The 17,774-nt window shown below is 42.1% G+C and overlaps 1 protein-coding gene across 3 annotated transcripts in view; it reads right to left on the bottom strand.

Annotated features, from left to right (window-relative positions):
- Positions 1–17,309, bottom strand: part of cpne1 (copine I) — a 40,769-nt gene extending 23,460 nt beyond the window's left edge. The window contains exons 1-2 of one of the 3 annotated variants that reach the window (XM_028574701.1): positions 17,158–17,309; positions 9,318–12,350 (exon numbers count right to left, since the gene is read on the bottom strand). In XM_028574701.1, coding sequence (XP_028430502.1) covers positions 9,635–12,322 — 2,688 coding nt within the window. In that variant the 5' untranslated portion in view covers positions 12,323–12,350; positions 17,158–17,309 and the 3' untranslated portion in view covers positions 9,318–9,634. Of the gene's footprint in view, positions 1–1,431; positions 1,572–9,317; positions 12,351–17,157 lie in introns of those variants that run through there. The other 2 variants (XM_028574702.1, XM_028574703.1) reach the window with 2 other exon arrangements.
- Positions 17,310–17,774: the final 465 nt, after the last annotated feature.

The following is a 17,774-nucleotide window of genomic DNA, read 5'->3' as shown; positions in this document are numbered from 1 at the left end:
TTTTCTCCAAGTTGCTTTCCGATTCTCTTGTAGCCCATCCCAGCCTTGTGCAGATCAACAATCTTGTCCCTGATGTCCAGAGAAAGCTCTTTGGTCTTGCCCATGGTGGCTGCTGGTTGTTTGGGTGTTGACAGGTGTCTTTTATACAGGTAACAAGGTGAGGCAGGTGTATTTGATGTAGATAATTGGTTCGGATTGGGGCTGTGTCTTAAAGAAAGACTAACTGGCTTGTAGGAGCCAGAATACTTGCTGTTTGTCCAGGGGGTCAAATACTTGTTTTTCCTCATCAGATGGTTATCAATTTTAATAAATTCATATGATGTGATTTTCTGGAATTTTCTTTGGGATTCTGTCTTTCCCTGTTAGAATGTACATATGATTACAATTGTAGATTTTTGCATTCTTTGTAAGTGGGCAAACCTGCAAAATCAGCAAGGGGTCAAATACTTATTTCCCCCACTGTATATGGATACGTGGTCAGTCTGCCATTATGTCGAAATGAAAAACAAGTGAAATAATACCAAAGTCTGTCAAAAAAGTGACGGAAAATACTTATTTGAGATATCTTTTGAAGGACTTTATTAAAGTAAAACTACAAAAACAAAAAGGCATCACTCAATGGGAGAAACATAAAGTTAACTTGTAAAATTGGTATTTAGGATACTTAAATGTCACATATTGAATAAGTTGATTATTATTGCATTATTGCTGCTAAACATAAAGACAGAAATAAGACATGATTACCTGAAGTCCCTCTACCTGATAACCAGTGGTGGAAAGTACATGTACTCTAGTACTGTTCTTAAAAGGACAATTCTGAGGTGCTTGTACTGCTTTATACTTTACTCCACTACATTTCAGACTGAATGAGAATTCTTTTGATGGAAGGCTGTAAAACCAGTTAGCCAGCACAGTAAATAACTGTGTGTGTGTTCTAAGGAGAAAAGTAGTTGAGGAACTATATTTGCTTTCTCAAACAGTAGACCAATATCCACACACACACACACACACACACACACACACACACACACACACACACACAGCGTCTCACTATCTTTGTGGGGGCCTATCATTGACATAATGCATTCCCTAGCCCCTTACCCTAACCATCACAACTGAATGCCTAACCTTAACCCTTACCCTAACAATAACCTAATTCTATCCCTAATCCTACAACCAAGTCTTAACCCTCAAACAGCCCTTTAATGTCCAGCATTTTGGTCCCACAAAGCTGTCCGGACCCCACAAGTATACTGTATTCCCGTTTGTTGGACCCACCCACCCATAACTTTGTAAATCATCTCATCAGAGCAGTTATATTTTATTTTATTCAGACCAGGAACAAACACAAGGGCGGAAGAAAAACTAACAGTCAGGAAAAGATAACGACACCTTTTCAGTCAGAGTAAACACACCTGAAAGAGCACTTACCGTTACCTGACCAATCTTTTGGACTTTTTGCAAAGATTAACCAAAGCTGGAGCTTGTATTTTTAACTGTAACTAAGGAGGAAAACAGCCGTCTGTGTCCGTTCAGCAGCTTAAGCTAACAGGGAGCGGCACAAACATTTGGCGCGCTCTGATTGGACAGGGAGCTCCACAACCACATCCTGATTTGACAAGACGACTATCAGTCACGCCCTCTGGGTTCAGTGGTTTCTAGCTCATTGCAGCAACAACATGAGAAACTTCCGACCCGAATCCTTCAGAGTAAAAGCGGCACCCCAACAAATCGTCCTTAATTACCTTGTAGCAAATGCTCCTTTTGACTGTTAGCACACAACGTGTTAAAAGAAGACAATTTGAAGACAAACTCTGCAGTTCACCAACCTTAAATATCAGTATAATGAAATAGCTTTTGAAATAAGTTGCAAGTTGCCACAAAGCCAATATGAACAGGGCAAAACTCCAGCAAACACCACATTTATTGTTAATGTTGTTCCTTCTCCATGCACCATGGAAGTAGGTGAAATTTAACCAGAAATCCCTACTCTGCTTCCATAAAGCCAATAACACAACATTAAGAAACGAAAGGGTAGGGAAAAGGACAGACTTTAAATTACATTATTAAAGTCCATGGTCCATCCAGTCCTGTAGACCTGACATTGTTCTCTCCCATCTAAAAGTCTAAAAATGTCTTTGTCTATGCAGGTTTCTGTGATTTCTAGTGCAATAACATTATTTGTTTAACAGATAAAAGGTAGGTGCAATAATAAAAAATAACAGTCCTAGATGACACATTTTTAATTCTTTGGCCAAAGTAGGTAACACTATTGAACATTTTGATAAATTTGTATTGAACTAGGAGTATTCTGGCAAGTGATCCTTACAGTAATCAAATCAAAGCAGCTTCACAAGGTTGTTTAAGGATAAAGTACAGAAGAGCAGCAGAGTTTGAACATTAAATTTGTGCATTACCAAATACATTAGTTGTGCATTGTTTAATTTAGAAACTGCTCTCCGACTGGATAATTGACAACCTCTTAAATGCAGCCTTTACATTTAAAAAACTCTTTTTTTTTAATTTAATATTTTCATTATTTAGACAGGACCAGTTTTAATCTGTGCTTTCAATGAGTAAGGGTGCTGATTAAATACCACATTCTGTCACTTTTCTAGAGCTTTCAATCACATCTCAAGATCTTTATCAGCAGATGGAGTTTGCTCAAGATGATAACAGGTGTTGATGTATAAGGTTGTTTAAGACAATTGACAACAACATCCGCTGAGGAAGACTGTGACATACGGTTGAAATCTCCTGGAAACAATAGTAGTAATGCTAGTAAGCGGACCTTTAATCAAGATTTTGGGTTCAAATTACCGTTTTCAAGGTCAGCAATGAACATTCACACTCACTTCAAAACTGGCTAAAAAAGTACATTACGTGCTTTTATGTTGAAGGGCAAACAGTCAAGCCGGAAGTAATGTTGCTGAAGAAATAAAGCAGTCAGTCTGATAATGAGCTGTACCGAGATGATCAGGGATAAACCAGAAAAGTCTCAGAAGTATAATTAAGAGCAGTAAGCAGAGGAGGGGCAGAACAAACGGAACACAGCACGATCCAACCTCTTCACAGAGAACAAAACAGTTTCATTTTATTCACCCTTTGCAGTGGAGCCACCATGGAGTCAGAAAGAGCAGCAGAGCGTCATATGGCAGATGAGAAACAGAACAGGAAAGACCAAAACACAGAAAAATACAGTCCTGAGAAAGAAAAGGTCATCATGTACAGAACCTTAAGTGCTCTGTTAAACACTGTAAATCACATACACACACACTGAGCTCCTGCCTCAGCTGTCTTTGACATCATATCATCATCATCATCATCCTCCTCTGATCTACCTCCATGGATAAACTGCTCATACCAAGATACAGCTTCAATGAAGAGTTGGAACAAGCTTTTACACAACATACTTTGTCAGGGGTCTCAAACTCATTTTCACTATAGGGGCCACACAGGAAAAAGAGAGTCACACCAAGGGGCCGGACATGTAGAGTTTATTGACGTGCTTTTGTTACCTCATGTCACTTTTTTTTTTTACATTCTGGTGGCTTTTTTCCTCATTTTTGTGGCTTTCTCAGACATTTGTCACCTTTTTGTAAATGTGTTGCTTCTGTTCCTTCTGTGGGAATTTCTGAGTCTCAGAGTCGGCAAATCTGCCATATTCTTCTTCGAATGTCACGTAATTGCAGTTTGGCGCACAACTAGGTGGGCCAAAATGTATTGTGAACCCAAATTGATATACGGGCCGGATCTAAATCTACAAGGGGCCGGATTTTAAGTTTGACACATGTGCTGTATGGGATACTGTCAGGCAGATTTAAGGGGGGTTGTAAGGGCAAGCTGGATGCTTTAACTGTTCTAATTTAATGATTTAATTCTATATTTATCATTTAACATTAAAATAAATTATACAATACCATATCACTTGAATTGTCAAATAATTTAATTCCTCAAACTACAACAGTTTAGTTGCAAAGGAGACACAGCAGTTTGCAATTGGAATCGAGTTTATTATCCCAAGGTCTGGACTGAGCTACTGCACCTTCCAGAACCTGCACTGAAGCTATAGTGTAAAGATCACTTTATTTGATCTATTATTTTTTTTTAACTTTGCTTGGAAATAAACCGTCAAACCAATAAGAATGTTTAAAAAAAAATAAAAAATGACGCTCGATGCCACCATCTACAAATCACCATACTGGTATACATTGTTACAACTCGACTGCCACTTTATTGCCATTTTCTGGCTATTCACCAACTATTGCACTATTAATAGAATGCTGTCGTACATCGCTTACACTGCTGGATAGTGTTTTACATATTCCCTGCGACCACCCCCACCTCAGCACCATGGGTGCTAGGGCTTTCAGCGGCACTGCTCTAGGCCCTCGAACAGCCTGCACCCACACATTTGACAGTCAGACACCATAGCAACATTCAAATCCCACCTCGAAACTTACCCACCGTTCAAACTGGCCTACTCAGATTCCCTTTAGCCCCTAAAAGGTTAGGTTTTTTTTTAATCTCCCCTACACATGTCTGCCCACCTTATGTCTCTTGTTTACTGGATGTCTGTGCTGGTGTCTTTGTCTTGTCTCACTGTTATGAATTACCCAGTGTTGGGAACGTTGCTTTAAAAAAGTAATTAGTTATAGTTACTCACTACTTGTTCAAAAAAGTAACTGAGTTAGTAACTGAATTACTCTATAATAAAAGTAACTCGTTACCAGGGAAAGTAACTATTTGCGTTACTTTAAAAAAAAAAAATAGTTGCTATATGTCAAAGAATTTGGATTTTTTTTTAGCAGTTTTCACAAGTCAGTTGAAATGAGTAGAACAGACAGGTGTTTAACGTACATAACTTTCGATATTTATTGCACGTCGACAGACAGCAAGAGATTTATCCCGCACTTCAAGTATTATCTTTGTAAGAAAATTAAACAGTTACACCATATAAACTTATATGACACATATACTTTTAACACCTGCCTGTCATACGGTTGACTTCAGCCTGTGTCATAGGTTTTTGTTGTGAGGCAGAAAGCTCTAGCTTTTGCTGCTTGGAGGACTTTGCACCGAGTCCTTCTTTGCTAGCAGATGGCGAGCTATCATCTGTGCTGGAGGTATCGCTGGTTTTGGCCACTAGCTTTGTAGATGCGTGTGTCTTTGTGAGATGCTTCATTAAATTAGAGTTGCTTATAACGGATGTCGACAAAGTCTTCGCTCCTGAACATAATGTACACATGCACGTTCTTGCCTTTGACCACAATTCATTTGAAGTAGTGCATATCTCCACCTTGAAAATGCCAACTTTTCATCTGATTGCTCCTGACTTGCCATCTCTGCCTAATCTGTTTAGTTGTTGTGTGTGTGGCGCGTGCGCTGGCATGTGTGTAAAACCACTGGCTCTGATTGGCTACCATGAACCCACCTCCTCAGTAGCTGTTAGCAAGGGATGCGTTCGGATTACACAGTTTATTCAATCAATGCATAGTAACGCACCGCATTTAACGTCCAGTAACGTTAACGGCGTTGTAACGACGGGAAAAGTAATTAGTTAGATTACCCCGTTACTGAAAAAAATAACGCCGTTACCTAACGCCGTTCTTTTAAACGGCGTTATTCCAAACACTGGAATGACCTGCATGTATGAATACTGTTTAATAATGTTTAATAATGTTTTGTAAGGCGACCTGTGTGCCTTGAAAAGAACCCTCAAATTAAACTTATTTTTATTATTATTATTTGTTATAGCTTACTTTCACTTTATTGCTTTTAACCTATTTGTACTTCTGCCATATGCTTTCTTTTTTATCTTTACCTTATCTTATAGTATTGATATGGAGGTTGCAATCTTAATTATGTTGTACAATGACAATACAAATATTATATTCTATAGAGTAAACACACAGGCCAGGCCACCATTATCTAAACACTACCACCTACAGGCCATCATCTAAAGACTACTCTCTTAATGCCCATTTAGTATCTAAATGCCACCATCTACGGGCCACAATTTACCATCTACAGGCCACAATCTATTATCTACAGACAGTACATGTAGGTACCTATCTAATGTATATGGAAGCATTTGTGTTGCATGAGAGTACGTGTTGAGAGATGCTTATTTTCTGTATTCTGCGTCGTCTTTGTAAAGCTGCGGAACGGACAGAGTCCAAAACAAATTTCCCTTCGGGGACAATAAAGTATATCTTATATACAGGCCACAATTTAACAAGACCATCTACAGGCCACTATCTATCATCTACAGAGTACCATATACAGGCCGCAATATACCAAGACTATCTACAGGCCACTATCTTTTATCTAAATACTACCATCTACATGCCCCAATTTACCATCTACAGGCCACTATCGATTATCTGAAGACTACCATCTACAGGCCACCGCCATGACCTAAATGCTACCATCTGTTGTTAACAAGATTTATCCACCCTCCCTCATTTAAGGTGAATTCAAGATTGTTTCTGAGGATAGTGTATCAGTCTCTATCCATCATTTCTCATGTCTTGATTTGAGCATCTTTGTATCCGTCACTCACCTGCAAATCCTGCCTTCTTTTTGTCTATTGATCAGTCGGAAGAGAGAGGGGGGGAGGGGGAGGGGGGGAGTTAGGGGGACCTCAGCAGGTGAATTCTGGTCAGTGTCAGTACATCTGTCCCACACCCACCCACACAGACTCACCCTTGCAGAAACCAAGTCTGTCATCAGGATTTTTCTTTTATTCCAATGCATTTTTTCCTGTTGTCCCCACACACCAGGTCCACAATCATCTTTACCAAAAACCATTTCTCTAGACAAGGTTTCAGTTCACTTTATTAAAGCCTGTGTATCCCTTTTTTTCTCTCTCTCTCTCTCTCTCTCTCTCTCTCTCTCTCTCTCTCTCTCTCTCACACACTTGCGTGCACATCTACACAAAGCACGCACAACCAGTTGAACATTGGTATTATTGTAACCGTTTGGAGGTTAACCACTACCTAAAAGTAGCAAACAGTCTCTCTTTGGACAAAACTACTTCACCTGAAGCTTCCTGCTTGTTAAGTGCTCTGCTCTCCTAAACATCATATGATAGAAAACTTTTTCGAGAGCCTAGGAAAGTGAGGACAATGTAAATTGATATTGTTATGGGGTGAACTATTACCTATTAACCTTTAATGATACTTTTGGGGATGTTATTTTTAAGTCTGCTATGCATGGTTTAAAACTTTAATATCTCTTTAATATCATTAGTTGGGGATAAATTATGTTAACTGTTACGTGTTTTTGCTTTGTTCTCTTTCTTCGGTTGCCAAGGAAGAGGAAAGACTCTGTGATGCGTCCTACTTGGACAGATCACTGAGGACATTCTAGGGCTGGACGATATGGAGAAAATCAAATATCACGACATTTTTGACCAAATATCTCAATATCGCAACGATATTGTAGTGTTAACTATTGGTGTTTTCACAAAATATTTACACAATGAGATTTTTGATGAATAATCATCAGCAATGTGGATATAATGACGATATGACGTGGGTAAAGGCAAATAATAGAACAGCTAGAACAGTCTGGTTAAGTTCAGAAAATGGCATAACTACTAGCCTTTAAAACCAGGAAAAGACAACACTTATGGCATATTACGATATCCAAAATCTAAGATGATATCTAGTCTCATATCACGATATCGATATGATAGATATATTGCCCAGCTCTAGGACATTAAAACCGATATTCTGAGATCATGACAAACTGTTTACATAAACCTGATCCTAAATCCTAACCTCAGAATAACGGACTTAAAAAGCTTAATATGAGCCTTATTTATCGACATGGGCACTTTCTTAAAAAAAAAATTAAATAATTTGATCACTGCTAAGCCCCCTAACAAGGTTACAGTAATCTACTTTTACATTCACTTGTAGTACTTTTGCAAACCTTGTAAACTAATCTAGCTGGTTGAAGGCTTGCTACCGTGACACTGACATTGCTCATAGTGGCGAAATTGACAAAAAGGGGAGCGCTAACTTCATACTACAGCAGCCACACTGACAAGGATGATAGTTAGTCAGCCTCAAAATGGCCTTAACGGCCCGTTTAATTGGTATATCGCTACTTATTAGCAAGGTAGCAGCTCTCAGCTGTTGCATGAACCACCTAGAGCATGCGGAATATTGATCATTTTAAGTACCTTATACTGCATTAAAGATGTCAACGAGAAGGTCATCTGTATTCCAAACAAAACCAACCCAGACTTCCATTCAACTTTTGCAACATAAATATTTAAGTCATTAACTCAAATGAACCCATTAACCAGATACGTTTCCATCATCAGACAGTGAAGAGAAGACAGACAGAGCTGATCCCAGGTGACCATCAGGAACGTCCTTTTATTAGCCAAAGCAAAAAGAGACTCCACATCATGTATGGTCATTTGTTCACACTGACAATAGAAACAAAAAAATGAGCTTCAAGGTGAAAACATCCAAAACATTATCAAAACATACATACTTACAACAAAAAGCTACCCAACTAAAAACGCTACAGACTTCATCTCAGCGCTCCATAGTCCAAACACCTACTGGGCATGTGCTGCAGAAAGGGAGGGGCTGGAGGTGGCATAGTTTAAACACAGCGACATCAGAAAAAATGTGACAGAGCAAAAAGATTCAGTGGCCAAAAGTCATTATTTACAAAATAAAAACAATCTGTCCATCCCATATTCTCTACATAGCAACAGAGCAGTGTCGCAACTCAGAATTGCATCGACATTTCACCATAGCAGGAGAGCATAAACATTTGATCATGGCAACATAGCTTTTTTATCATAATTTTTTACCATAGCGACAGAGGATGTGAAGACATTATCACAGCAACGGAGATCCAACACTTCACTGTGGTAGAAAAGCTTTTCATCTACAGCATGTTTTACCGTAGCAACAGAGCATGTGAAGAGGTTACCGTAGCAACAGAGCATAGATATTTTATCATAGCAACATGCTGTGGCTTTTCATCATCATTTTACAACAGCAACAGAGCACATTAAGATATTACCATAGAAACAGAGCATGTACAATTTTAACCACAGCAGCACAGCATATTTAAGCGCATACAGCAACAATGTTTGTCAAACTCATTATCATGATGTCGCCGTTACAACAAAACAGGTGACTATGTTCAGTGTGTCAACTCTGGACATGAGTTGACAAAAAGCTTGCATTGGAAACATGGGTAAAAGGGGACAAAAATCCTGCCAACATCAACATGATCAGTTTGTGCCAGAGTTGGTGGAGGAGCTGCAGAAAAGAGGGGGCTTACCTTTTATTATCTATACACAGGGAGGAGCTTCAGTAATGACCAGGCCCACATGGAATATTTGACAGCAGGATTTAGATGACACCTCAACAGATTTTAAACAAATGAAAAATAAAACTCAGAATTTTAACATCTCCACCCCAAAAATAAAATAAAAAATAATCCATTAAATTCTGGATCACCGTTTGGGTCTGGGGCTGGGCAAGGTCTAAACTGGTCCGTCGGCGAGTTTGTGTCCAGAATCAGGTAGGGTTTATGTCAGCTTTGTTTTATTGTGTTTTTTTTTTTATACCGTCCGTCTGTTTTGGGCGGGGCTTTAACCAAGGCTTATCTTGACCTTGCGTGCTCCAATAGGTCGGTCATTAAGGTCCATAACAGCGGCAGTGGCCTCCTCGTGGTTCTGGAAGGCCACCATGGCCTCGCCAGTTGGCAGGCCTTTCTCACTGAACTGCAGGCAGACTGAGCCTTGCAGGACCTGGTAGCCATAGAAGAAGTCCATGATCTCGTCCACAGTTACCGTAAACGGCATGTTCTGAAGCTTTACAATTGTCGGGCCGGCCGCACCGCGTTGATTGTTGGGATTGTTAGATCCTCCAGGGGCCTGCTGGTTACGGAGACCGTCAGCTCCTGGAGTGAACACCTGCTGTCCACCAGCAGCCCCGCCCCCTGGACGCCCTTGATTGTTGTTAGCCCCCCCCCCTCTGGTCTGACCTCCTCCACCTCCTTTTCTGTTGGCATTGTCAAAGGGCACCAACCCTCTCAGCGCATCCTGGCTAAACGGAGGTCCTCCTGCACCTCCGGGTCGAAAGCTTAGCGGCTCCAGGATCGGGCCTCCAGGAAGACCAGCCACTAGCGGAGGAGCAACGCCCAGATTAATGTCCCCCAGCCCTGCTGCCAGAGGAGGGAGAGGAGGAGGGCCTGCCAGCCCATTGCCTGGAGCTGAGAACTGAGTCACAAAGGGGGTACTGTTGAGGTTCCCCATTGTGTTTCTGAGAAAGTTAAACTCCTCCCCACTAATCCCTGCAAATGGGTTGATCTGTGGTTGCTGGGAACTGGGCTGGGCTTGCTGGTGCTGGATCTGATTTTGGTTCTGCTGGTTCTGGTTGCGTTGGCCCCTCTTGTTCTGGGGGGGAGGATTCCTCTCAATTTCCTTCATCTGCTCAAATGTCACCAGATGGACAAAGGCATCGCGACCATTGAGTTTTTGGCGGTGCAGTCTTTCAGCTTTGCGGGCGTCTTCCTCGGTGCGCAGCTGGAAAATAGCTTGCCCTAAACCGTTGCCATGGCTATCTGTCAGAACCTTTAAGGTGTCCTCGTAAAGCCCCACACCTTCCAGGAAGGCACGGACATCCTTCTTGAAGACATTGTAAGGGATGTTGGTGATGTGAGCACAGTTCCTCGGAACTTTCAAGCCATCCTGGCTCTTGCCATCACCCTGTACTGCTTCACGTTTGCGAATGGCATCTATCTTTTCAAGCATTCCCTTCTGGCTGATTGGGTGGACCTGGATGAAGCGAGTGCCCATGTACTGCATGTGAGCACCTAGAGCAGTCTTGTAGTCCTGTTCTGTTTTGAATTCAAGAAAGCCCTCTCCTGTGGCTCGCCCGTTTGGCCCGTAGGCGATGTAGATGCTGTCCTCCATGATGGCCAAATTGTTAAAGAACTCCTTTATCTGTTTCTTGTCGGCCTCGTAGGGAAGGCCCTTCAGGTAGACGCAGAACTCCTGCCGGTGGGGAGATCGCGACCTTCCTCGCTGATCCCTGCCTCCTGCCCCAGCATTACCACGGCGGTGATGTTGGTCCTGTGACTCATTGCTGTTATTTGATTTGCCGATATTGTGAGGAGCATGGCCCATCATGCCGTCGTTGAGGCTGGCCCACTGCCGCTCAGAGCCAGGGGTGATGTCAATGAACCTTTGGCCCATCATGCCACCTCCCCGCTTCACAGCTTCGAAGCTGTCCTGGGGGGAGAAAAACTTGACCATAGCCCTGCCAGTTGGCCGACCCTGCCCATCCCTCAGCAGGCGCACCCCATCCACCCCCAGACCACGGAAAAACTCCCTGACATCCATCTCTGAGCAGGAGAACGGGAGGTTCTGCAGAAGGACAAACAACTCATCGGGATGGGCCACACCAACCCCAGCGGCTGCGGCAGCAGCCTTCATATGGGCCTGGAGGCCCAGCGAGGCCAGAGGTGAGAGAGGGTTGAATAGCATGGGGTTGGGGGTTCCAAGAGGGAGGCCGGAACCCATTCCCCCTGGGGGAGGTAGGGAGGGGTTGAAGGGAGGCATAGAGGACATGTGGGCGAGGTGGGACATATGAGGCACAGGAGGACCTTGGGAAAGGGGAGAGACAGTAGGTACAGGGGGAAGGGAGGACACTGGAGGAGGAACTGGAATAGTGGGCAGAGTGGGCATGGAAGGCATGCTAGGAAGTGGAGGGATGGGTGGGGGGCCTGCATTGAGCGATGCCAGAGCTGTGGTGATTGTGGGGGCGGAGCTGTAGCTGTTGGGGAAGCTGGACACCACACTGGCCACTGCCTTGTTGCCCGGTGGCTCCTGAGATGAGCTTGCTGCCGTCACTGAGGCTGAGGTGTTACCAAAACCTTGGTTTCCGTGGCTACTGCTTCTCCCCCCAGCCCCTGGCTGCACTGAGGGTATGGGGGCGGTGCCTGCTTGTCGGTTGGCATTTCCTGCTGTAGGTGCAGCCGTCTCCACGGCACCCGCCCCAGCCTCAAACCTGCGGCGGCTGAGTTCAATCATGTTCTGCATCTCTGTCTTGCTGCTAAGCAACAGGGACACTTTGGAGCTTTTAATGGACCCGCCTGTACGCATCATCCCAAGCCGAGCGTCCTCGTCAGTAGCAAAGACAATGAAGGCTTCGCCATGCTCACCCCCCACGATGTGCACTCCCCCGTCAGGGATGGTTAGCCCAGAGAAGAAGTGTCTGATGTCCATGGTTCCGGCCACTATGGGCAAACCCTGCAGCCTGATGACTACCGCCATATTGACTGCTAAACAACAGCCCTACAACCTGGGGAGAAAGCAACACTACCGTCAGATGAAGAGCAGAAAGAGGGAGACCAGTGGTTTCCAGATGTTTCCTCAGGAATGTCAGATATTACTTCGTAGGCCAATAAAGGCCTAATCAACACTGCTTTCATTTCATTTTCTTTTAATATTAAAGTTATGCATTCCCATTTTTGGGCCCTGACATTTGGAAACCAGTGGTATTTGGAAAGGGTTGGGGGGTGGAAAATTAGCAGGAAACAGCAAAAAAGCTTAACTGAAACAGTCTCTATACATCTGCAGCTTTGACTAAGTTTTATCAGATCTTCAAAAATTAAGAGATCAGACTTTTTTTTTTAAACCAACAGAATCTTAAGCATTAACATAGCGCCACTGTTCATTCATTTTTTGTGTTGTAAAAGAAATCCATGGCAAAGAATTGAGGAATTAAGAAATGGCACCAATGTAAATAGACAATACATATGATATAAAGTACATATGTATATGTGCAAGACAAAAACTTTCCAAAACCCTATTTCCAAAGGTGAAATCAACCCTTTTGGAACTTGAAGCAAATGATGAAATATATGCACTAACCAACATAGCAACATTTTTGTAAGTACTTACTTGGCAATAAACCTATTCTGATTCTGAATGACGACTTCATAGAATACAATTTCTTTAGACCTTAAATCTCGATTGAGTTGCTCTGTGTATCAGCCCTCGTACATAACTGAGAACTGTGCAATTTGGCTCTTTAAAGTAACCCTTACAGTAAGGCAGTACAAAGATATTGCTTGTAGTTTTGGCTGAGTCTGAAATATTTTGTGCAACAGTAAACCTTCATGAATTTCATGCAACTTGCAATTTACCAATGCAATTAAGATGTGTGTATAGTTTCAACAGACAGGATTTCTGCAGGACACTGAAACCTGGTAAAAAGTCAGCAAAACAAACATTCCTGTTTAAAACATCTCGATGGAATTCAACTTTTCTCAGAACAGACTTACAGTAAGTTTAGGTGTTTTTAGCACTTGGTAGGTGTTTCTTAATCAGTGTTAATTACTGACTCTTAGACCTATTTTCCACTGGGTGCGTCTGTGCTGTGTGCAGCCCCGCGAGCAATCGCAGCCATTCAAGTCAATGCTTGATATTCAACCAACCGCGTCACGTCCCAGAAGCATGCGTGAAGCTGGTCCCCGCTCAGCTAAAGATACGCGCCAGGTCTATTTTCAGGAGAGCCGTGGGGCGTTTGGACAGCCGGGCAGGAGGTAAAACACGAGGGCATCCAGTCAATTTACCAAAAGACACCCCCTATATCGTATGTCTCCTCTACAACACCACGGACGACGAGAGATTCATTTCGGAGGTTAAAAAAACAATAGATACCACAGATCATTTTAATCAACGCCAGAAAAGAAGGGATGGAGTTTAATTGCAGAAGTGCTTGGAGTGAAGGGTAGATACTAGCTTAATAAACATGCGATTGTTCTTTCAAGTACTTATAGAGACAATAAAATCTGCAAGTCAGGCAGGCAAGGCACTCCGCTTCTGAGACGCTCCCAGCGAAGTATGGTGCGTGACAGCGGACAGAACTAAATTGCGGTGCAGACGCGCCTGGTGGAAAATCGGTGTGAGTCAGGTTAAACAAAGAGTTGAATATTAAAGCATTGTGTGGTGTATGATTTAATTTTAGCCTCAGTTCTAAAAGGTTGTCTTTAACCTCAACACGGCACACAAAAATTAAACTCAACAGCCACAAGAGACTTTTTAAACTAGCAGCAGGACAACAAATCTCAGAATCAAACTGAAGGAGCTCTGCTACCTGAGACACACCTGTCCCAAACCCATAATGACGAAAGCTGGCGGTGTACACTAAATATCAAACTAGACTCAAACGGTCATCAGAACAATTTAAGAAGTAAACTAAGGATAGGACATGCTGAGCTGCAACCAGCCAGCAACACCCTGCAAACACAAAGTAACAATCCAGGAACAACACACAGGTGAGCAGGACCAATCCTTTTGTTTCCTGAATCCTCCAGCAGCACCAAATCAGCAGGCAGCACTTCAGCAACTGGTTGTAGAACACCACCACACAATCAACATGTCAACCAGCAAATCTGCAATACATTGTCAACAAAACATCATGTTAACTTATCAACCAGAGCAATAATAAGAGCAACGTTGCCAGTAGTTTAACAAGAGCAATGTCAGGTACATGTAAACCAGAGCAACATTAGCATCACATCAACCAGAGCAACATTAGCAATATATCAACCAGAGCGACATTAGAATTATGTAATGCATTATGTAAATTAGCAACATCAGCACAGCACCAAAGACAGCAGCTGATCAGAAGAGAAAGCAAACAGAAGTTAGGTGCAGACTGAGCAAAACTGACATGATGTCCAACTGAACAATAGAGCAATGCTCGGTGCTTCCCCAAAGCTCTAAATCCTCAGACACATCTTAAGGTTTCTGTTCTCTAACTAACCTTGATCCAGGAATGTCAGGTGTTATGGCTGTGGATGGATATCTCACTAAACTGACATCTCAGGCACTCTGAAGCTCATGAAATGTGTTAGTTGAAAATACAATAAAAAAAAAAAAAAAAACCTGCACTGGGTGTGAGGCTTCTACCTGCAGCCCACCACAGCTTCCAACACGATGCCAGGTATCATCAATGATTTCAGGGCTCAATCTCAGCACAGACAATTCACACCCACCACCAAATTTCAACCTGGACATCTACTCCTCCTCTTCCTCATTGGTGTAGACCTGCTAACAGCCTTTGTGAAACATCAACAGCAGAAAGAGAATAAAACACAGCAGGAGCGAAATCGGCAAACCCTAATAATGTCAGAAACAACCAGAGTATCCAGAGAGAGGCAAAAGGTTAAGCTGCAGTTCTCACTCACATGAGCCAAGAAACAAAATAGAGCTGAAAAGAGGCAAAAAAAAATAACCTGCATCAAACAGCCAGAAACTGCTAATTCAGAATTAAAGAGCAAAACGCTGCCTTGATTTCTCAGTTTAAAGCTGGAATACATAACTGTCCACATGTTGTCACTAACCTCAAAACAAAGCAAAAAGAAATTGATTGAACGAGAAGAGCGGAACGACATCCATGGACTAAATCATTCCAAAAAAAAAAGATTGACTATTTTTAAACATGAGGGAATCTCCACACATAAACCAACTTGGAGCTCAAATCTCAATAGACAGGACAAGGAGACAGGGTCTGGTGTGATGGAACCTGAAGCACACAGCCTTTGGCTGCTCCCTATTAAACCTAAACGTGTTCTCCAGACCTTATCAGATCATCTATTTCAGAATTGACTGACCTCTGGTTCTGCTTGTACAGAACTCCACTGACCTGCACAGGACAAAAACATAAACAACTACAGTACAGATAACTGAACCAGGAAATTCTTCTTTTTTTCCACACAAATTAACCATATGCACTATTATTCACTGACTTAATTTTAGCCCCTTTCAGATATTCATCTTGTTACATAAATGTTCAGGCAAACGTCAGTCTCATGTTTGAAAAAAACCTCTGTTGCTTTTACGTACAAGTCACGACGGCAATCTGATGAGGTTGGAGCTGTAACATTTCTCTAACAATAAATCTAATTCATTAATTTAAAAAGAAAGAAATGAGTTTGATAAACCAGAAAACACTGTGAATAAGCCTATTTTAGGTTTTAATAGCAGATTCACGTCTGATCAGTCTTCCTTTCCTTGTACGTCTTTACACTTTTTTTGGCCATTGAAGCTGATTCTCGTCATCATAACAATATTGACATTTGAAAGTTGGAAAAATCCGATACATTGGTTGATATTCAATTTCTTTACATGCCCATAACAAACATTTTTGATAAACATTTTACATAAGTGTGTTTCCTTTTTACAATTTTAGTCATTTTACAGTTGAGCAACAAACTAGTCACTACTCTCTCTGGTGGACAAACTATTTGTGTACTCCACTTTCTGTCACTTATCTGTTTACATATGCTGATGCTCCATCAGTAATGGTTATGTCATGATTGAATACAACCACTATGAGTATTTACATAACGGAGACCTTTGTCTGGATGAAAAACGGCCATATCTTTTGCAGAATCCATGTCTGAAAGGGCTTAAAATCTGTTAGCTGGTAGTGTGTAACTACCAGCTAACAGAAACACAATCTGAAACCCAGAATGTCTCCATGACCACTGTCACTCATCTTTACCCTTCTCATATCAAAATTCACCTGGTGATGAATGAGTGACGCCACGACCAGGGGGCGTGGCCTGCGCTTGTGGTCTGCAGTGGGCACTGACGCAGGGAAACCCGAGAAAAACTGAGCTACTAACAAAACTGTACAGGGCTAAGACTCACACATATCCTCCTCATCAGTTCATACAGTGAGGAAACTAAAATATAAGCGGACCCGTAATGAAAAATACATTAAAACATGCGTCGGTTAGCTAGCTAATGGTAGCTAGCAGCTACAGACAAGACATTTAAAACAAACCTGCCTGAACATTTAAAAAAAAGAAAACAGTCATTATAATAAGTATCCGACAAAAACCCTCTACAGAAAGCTCCTAAAGAGTCATAGCTAACTATCCAGTTCCCAAGATAAATACTCAGTGTAACCTCGCTAGTTTAGCTTAGCTATGCTAACACTTCGTTAGCCACCTAGCTGGCTGTGAACCTTGCTTTGTGTGTTGGAGCAGAGCAGCGAGCAGGATGCGCGTTTTAAGCGGCTCCTCTCGTGCTCGGCTCCCGGTGTGTGTGTGTGTGTGTCACTGAGCGTGCTGCCGCTGCTAGATTCTTACCGAGAAATGTGTCAACAAACACACTGAGGTTTAGTTCATGAACGGAGCGGTTGTCTTCTCCTGTATCTTCTGTGAAAGTTGCTGCTGCACGAAATGTCGGCGCAAACACCGCGATACCAGACCAGATGACGCGAGATTGATGCCAGCGTTTCCCTGACGTCAAAGCGACAGCGCCCCCTACAGACTGAAGAGGGCTAACTTTATTAATGAGTTTCAGCAATATAGCACCATCTTATCCAATGTTAAAAACAAAAAAGACATTAACACCTTCAAGGCATTACATAATTATACTATGATGCACATAACACAAATTCTAGCATTACAAAATAAATAATTGTAGTCTTTTTAGTTTTTTAAGGTCTTGTCTTCTCTTTTGTTTTTTACTGTCTATGTATCTGTTTATAGTATACCTCTGTTTATGAACTTGTGAACAATAAAAAAGTGGGGGAAAAATGAAGAGGGCTAATGTGGGTTAATGACACAAGAGTTTCTTCTTCTTTCTGGGTTTTTTGGTGCATAACAATTAACATGTACACTATATGTCCATAAGCATGTGGACACCCTGTCCTTTGCACAGAGCCCTGACCTCAGCTCTCAATCCAGCACCTTTAGGATGA

Source organism: Perca flavescens, chromosome 4 (assembly GCF_004354835.1).
Source record: "Perca flavescens isolate YP-PL-M2 chromosome 4, PFLA_1.0, whole genome shotgun sequence".
NCBI lineage: Eukaryota > Metazoa > Chordata > Actinopteri > Perciformes > Percidae > Perca > Perca flavescens.
Note: the sequence above shows the minus strand (reverse complement) of the source record. Positions and strands in the feature narration are given on the sequence as shown.